The sequence below is a fragment of the Neoarius graeffei genome, chromosome 4 (genome assembly GCF_027579695.1).
Source record: "Neoarius graeffei isolate fNeoGra1 chromosome 4, fNeoGra1.pri, whole genome shotgun sequence".
In the NCBI taxonomy this organism is placed as follows: domain Eukaryota; kingdom Metazoa; phylum Chordata; class Actinopteri; order Siluriformes; family Ariidae; genus Neoarius; species Neoarius graeffei.
Genome location: NC_083572.1, coordinates 78,414,359 through 78,420,472, shown reverse-complemented (window position 1 = coordinate 78,420,472; position 6,114 = coordinate 78,414,359). Strand labels below are relative to the sequence as shown.

The window sequence follows — 6,114 nt, the reverse complement described above, 5'->3', positions numbered from 1 at the left end:
GACGCCTACTGTAATAAATAAATGTGAATAAAGTCGAACCCTCCTGTGACCAAACCTAATGTAAATTAACATATAAATGCTTAAATTAAAATATGTTACAACTAGTTAATAAAACCAATAACAATCAAATTTAAGGTTGTTTTCCGCCTATTGTTTGTGTGTGCAACATTTATAATAACTACCTTTTGTAAACATTAGTTGGCTCGTGACCCCGGATATCACTGCTTATATGTATGATTTTTTTTTTTTTTTGCCAATATAAAACAGCAGGCGCGCGTGTTAATGATTGTTAATATTTAACCAGAGCTGTGTGTGTGTGCGTGTGCGTGTGTGTGTGTGTGTTTGTACAGCTTAAACTAAAAGGATTTAGGGGATGGAGGAGAGTGGAGTAGCTGGCCCTCCTTTTATTCATGCCTCCTCAAATCTTTATTGGCGTTGTGATATCGTCCGCTGTGTGTGTGTGTGTGTGCGCGCGCGCGCGTGCGTTTTGTCCGTAGGTGTTGCGCTTAGTGTGTGTGTGTGTGTGTGTGTGTGTGTGTCTTAGTGCTGATTGGGCGCTCAGGTTGGACAGTGAACGCCCTGCCGTTTATGTGCAGCCCAGCCTTTCAACTCCGCCGCCTTTTGGCTTCCATTCACGGGCTTTTTCTACTCATTTCCTAAGCCAGGTGCTTCGCAAAAGACGACAAACCTCCGAGAGGGAAGAGAAAAAAAAGCGCGCGCGCACACGCACACACACACACACATACACACACACGCACGCACGCACGCACACACACACACACACACACACACACACAGGTACACACATACACGCGCGCGCGCGCGCAGACAGACGCACAAACACCCAGAGTTCACCGGTCGAGCACGGGACTTTTTTTTGCCTCACCTCGGCGGATTTTGGCTGCTGAACACTCTGTGGTGAAGAGGAAAGAAACATTTCTAACGATTTGCCGAAACTCGAAAGAGTTGCGCTTTTGGATTTTTTCACCGATGCCTTTTTTTACAGTTCTTCCCCGACTCTCCAGAAGTGGCATGATCGGCGTCCGTCAACAAGACAGGTGAATTATTTTCTCCACTCGGTTTTGGTGGTTTATACAGTTTGACGTTATTTTACAAGGACTGAACGGTGTGAGTGTCGTCGTAAAAAAAAAAAAAAAAAAAAAGCCATGTCCAAGCCGGCCGATCACATCAAGAGACCCATGAACGCCTTCATGGTTTGGTCCCGCGGCCAGAGGAGGAAAATGGCCCAAGAGAATCCCAAGATGCACAACTCTGAGATCAGCAAGAGGCTCGGTGCCGAGTGGAAGCTTCTCTCCGAGTCTGAGAAGCGGCCCTACATTGATGAGGCCAAACGGTTGCGCGCGCAGCACATGAAAGAGCACCCGGACTACAAGTACCGGCCGCGGCGCAAGCCCAAGAACCTGCTCAAGAAGGACCGATACGTGTTCCCTCTGCCCTACTTGGGCGACGCTGAACACTTGAAAGCACTTCCGGTTTCCGGTGCCGACTCGTTGCTAGCTTCCGGGCCGGAAAAAGCGCGCGCGTTCTTGCCGCCGGCGGCTTCTGCGCCCTACTCGTTCCTTGACCCAAGTCAGTTCAGTTCCAGCGCTGCGCAGAAAATGGCTGATATGCCACACGCCCTTGCCGCCGCCGCCGCCGGGTCACTGCCCTACGCCTCCTCACTCGGCTACCAGAACAGCGCGTTTGGCGGCCTGGCGTGTCCGGGGCAGCACACACACACACACCCGTCACCTACCAACCCGGGCTATGTCGTACCCTGTAACTGCACAGCGTGGTCGGCGGCGTCCAGCCTGCAGCCGCCCGTCGCCTACATCCTCTTCCCGGGCATGGGTAAGAGCGGCATCGACCCGTACCCCACAGCGCACGCCACGGCCATGTAAAATACCCATCCGCAAAGTTGAGCAGAGGGACAATTTTTACTTTGGAAACTTGAACCACGTAAACCACGCACTCTCACACACTCCCATCAAGAGGATCGAAGTTACAAGAGCAAACAGACAGTCGGGCTCTCCGAAAACTTCTAAAACAAAAGGCAGTTCTGCTCTTTCTCAGCCTAAAAGACGTTTCTCTCTGGAAACTTCAATGATGTAAAATAAATAAATAAATTAATAAATGAATTAATAGCCCCGCAAATAGAGGGTGTTCGGCTCAGAAGAAAACGCACTTCTCTACGGAAACTTCAGTGATGTTACCCTCTACAGAAGAGGGGAAAGACAATTCTCTCTTTCTTTCTTTCTTTCTTTCTTTCTTTTTTAGAAACTTGAACAATGTTTAAAAAAGGTCACAAAACAGTTATAAAACAGCCACAATACGCTGTTGCTCTTTGAAAACTTGAACCGCAGTAAACTGACTCAAGTGTCTCTCAGTGCGAGCTTCATCTCTGCGCTGCATGACGCGATCTGACACAAGTGCAAAGCTCATGTTGTAAAGGCCGGAAGGACTCTGAGAACTGGAGACAAACTTTCGATTTTTCATCATGCCCGTTTTTTCCCTCCGGACCTCTGCATGGGAACTTGGGAGTAGATGTGAGAGATCAAGGAGCCCTGAACTGTAAGAAATGTAAATGCTATAACATTTATTAACGGCTATCCGATTGAGGATGCCTTTAACTTTATTTATTATGTACATTTTTGATGCTATACTAATGATAATTTTGTTTAATGATATTATTATTATTATTATTATTATTATTATTATTATTATTGCTGTTGTTGTTATCTTATTTTAAAGGCCCATTTTGGTTTGCACAAGTGACATTCACCCTTCATAGCGCTTGTATATTGTACTTATATTTTAGCACTCCGATTAAATGGTTTGGATCACGCTTAGAATTTTTTGAGTTGGATGAACATACGGGTTATATTGTTTATAGGCTATTTATCAAACTGGTGCATAAAATTAGACAAACTATTTAAAGCATCAAAAGGGAAAAATAATAGGCAATCTTTTTTTTGCAAACTGTGGTTCAGTGCTCGTCACACGTTCTATTCATCTGAAGAAAAAGAAGAAGAAGAAGCTGGGGTTTGAAGCTAAGCGGTTAATGTTAATGTGGTTTTATTATGATTATTATTTTTCAACTGCGATGGTAATTTAAAAGCTGTACTAATGTTATGGAAAGGAAGATGTATCCAAATGGGTGATACCTCGATTCTTTGTTCATTTGCCTGAGCAAAGACATTTTGAATAAAGACAATCTGTCTTCAAAATTATACAAACGTGGTTATAGTGAATATTTTCCGCATACTTCAACCAAATAATTTTGTGTTTAAGATCTAGGATAATTATAAAAGTCAATTCAGATCTCCAACAGGTTATATTTATCTTAATAATAATAATAATAATAATAATAATAATAATAATAATAATAATAATAATAATATCAAATTAACCCTTTAAAAATCATATTAATAAGACTTAAAACGACTGAACAAATGTTTAGCTAAAAATGATTGCATCCTTATATGGGTTAAAATTTAAAGCAATAACATTTGCCCATAGTCCAGTATGTGAAAATTAATTAAGGCTGCATTTGCAGCAGGATCTATGCAGAGGTGCAGCAGGTGTGTGTAAACAGCAATACAGTGTGTGAGAGGGGACAGATGACACTGAGATAACACGGCTGTCAAACCTTCGGCTGTCTCACTGGACTCTTTAGGGATCTTCGATCCAAATTAGACGGCAAAACAATTAAGTCCTTTCAGACAAACCCAACACCCTGAACAAAAGACACGAATTACAATTTATTCTGACAATAACAACAGCATCCAAATGACTCACGCCGTTTAACATCTGTTCCATTTGAGGCACAAGAGTAACAGGCTACAGCTTTGACTCTTCAGAGGATTATAATATTTGTGTGGTGTGCATCTGATTGACGCCATTTACACGGGAACAAGCTGTGGCACATTATATGAATGAATTACATGAATGCAATGGTGTATTAACAGCTATAGGATTTCTGTTACATTATAATATTAATAATGAACAGTCAATTTCATATGTAGAAAATAAAAAACCCTCTGTAATGTAGTTAATTAATAACTTAATTCTCAAAATGTTGAATTAGCCTTTACAGTATTCAGATGGGCTGTGTGCTGCTGAATTAACACTGACAGTGCTATATAACTCTCATGATGTCAAATGAACTTGAAGTAATTATGTTGAATTTAAACGAGCTGTCTACAGGAGCTATAGAATGAACTCATTTTATATTAACACATGCAGTGCAGAATTAACCTACAGTGTTGAATGAACTCTTCCAGTGTACATTTGTGTCAAGCTGGATTTATATCAACGCTGTCGGTTTTCATTTCACCCCGCAGGGATTGTCGTAAGGGATAATTTGGCTGGAAGCAGCGGCATGAAGGAATACCTTTTATTCTAGTTAATTTTCTGTCTATAATAGCTACTGACAATGTAATCTTTGGTTTAAAGGCTATCTTGTTTCTGAACAGGCTAGACTTCTTCAACTCGTGCGTGCGTGCGTGCGTGTGTGTGTGTGTGGCCCAAAGGGTTTCATGGCAGTCTGACCTGCTCAGCCTGCTCGGCTCTTCTGCATCAACACCTGCAGCACATGAACACACCGTAGCTCATCTTAAACAAATGGATCATATGTTTTTTTTTTTAATGAACATCTGTCAATTTAGATACATACACTGACAAGCTGGTATCTATCTATCTATCTATCTATCTATCTATCTATCTATCTATCTATCTATCTATCTATCTATCTATCTATCTATCTATCTGTCTGTCTGTCTGTCTGTCTGTCTGTCTGTCTGTCTGTCTGTTTATTACGAATACACAGCAGTTTATGGCAGGCTGGACTTAATGAACACTGCTTTATTTGGACCGCTTACGGTTCTGAGATTGTCGTTCTGGAGAAATCCTTAATGGTTCTAATGGAGAACACTTCATCAGTGTTTCCCTATTCGACAGGGTTCCAAATAGAGCCCTTTATGGAAGCTAAGAACATCATTGAACTCCACTGAATAACCTCTTTCCTCTAGGAGTAAAATTATTCATTCAGCATGTAGGTAAAGGATAAATTCACACCTGCATGAGGTGATTATAAATAGTAGGTGTTAGGGCTTCATTAAAGCATTTTATTTTATAAATTTAATAAAAAAAACACGTGAATTATCCTTTATTTCACTGTCATTTTGTTGAACTTATGAAAACTTACTACAATTAAAAATACGTTTTCAATTAATATATAATCACGTCGAGAATAACATCTCTCTCTCTCTCTCTCTCTCTCTCTATATATATATATATATATATATATATATATATATATATATATATATATATATATATATATAAATCACGTGCACGCGCACGTGAGCATGGTGCGCGCCCAGATGTGAGACCTTTTTAAAAACCGTTTTCTAAATCCATAATTCTCTTTATCTTGCCATATTCTGTTAAACACAGCCAAATCTCGTTATTGTGGACAAACGTTGCATCACGTTGCAACAGTCAAACACGTCCCAACTAACTGTCAGACTAACATCAGCGTATCAAATGACAACTGAGTGACATAATCACGATAATTCCTATAGGTTTCTCCTCCCCATATTTTATTTCGTAAAACTAGCATTTACGTGAGCTTCTGAAGCTATATCCACGGAGTAACAGAAAACACACTCGCACAACAGTTTGGGGCTTTTTTTCTGGCTGCAGAAACAGGAGGAGGATTGCCATTCACTTTTTCTGTCTATTGTCTCAGGTCTTATAGGCAATGGGATTTGCACAGCGAGGTGTAATAGCATTACTGCATTAATTAAACACGAAAAAAAATCATTTCACATCCAGATTGTTTACTTATCTGCCAAGAACACATGCTGGGCGAAGTTAAGATTCACCATTCTGCACTATTGCCCAAGGTGCAATTCAATATAAGGGCAGAAAGGAGGAGGGAGGGAGATTTTCTGTGACAGCTTTCCCTCTTATCTGTCCCTGTAAATGAGGGTGATACTTCACTGAACCCAAGTTTTACATCAGCTCCCCAAAGCAACTTTGAAACATGCCAATGATAGACCTAATTCAAGGATCACTTTCATAAATGAAGGCTCACTTCCATAAATATAG

General features: G+C 40.8%; 1 protein-coding gene across 1 annotated transcript; it reads left to right on the top strand.

Annotated features, from left to right (window-relative positions):
- Window positions 1-620: 620 nt before the first annotated feature.
- Window positions 621-3,236, top strand: sox14 (SRY-box transcription factor 14). The gene has a single exon (XM_060919759.1). The coding sequence runs from the start codon at window positions 1,167-1,169 to the stop codon at window positions 1,899-1,901; it is 735 nt and encodes a 244-aa protein (XP_060775742.1). The 5' UTR covers window positions 621-1,166; the 3' UTR covers window positions 1,902-3,236.
- The last annotated feature ends 2,878 nt before the right edge of the window (window positions 3,237-6,114 follow it).

Coding starts and splice junctions, on each gene's coding strand:
- sox14 (XM_060919759.1), top strand. CDS start 1,167: ATGTCCAAGCCGGCCGATCACATCAAGAGACCCATGAACGCCTTCATG.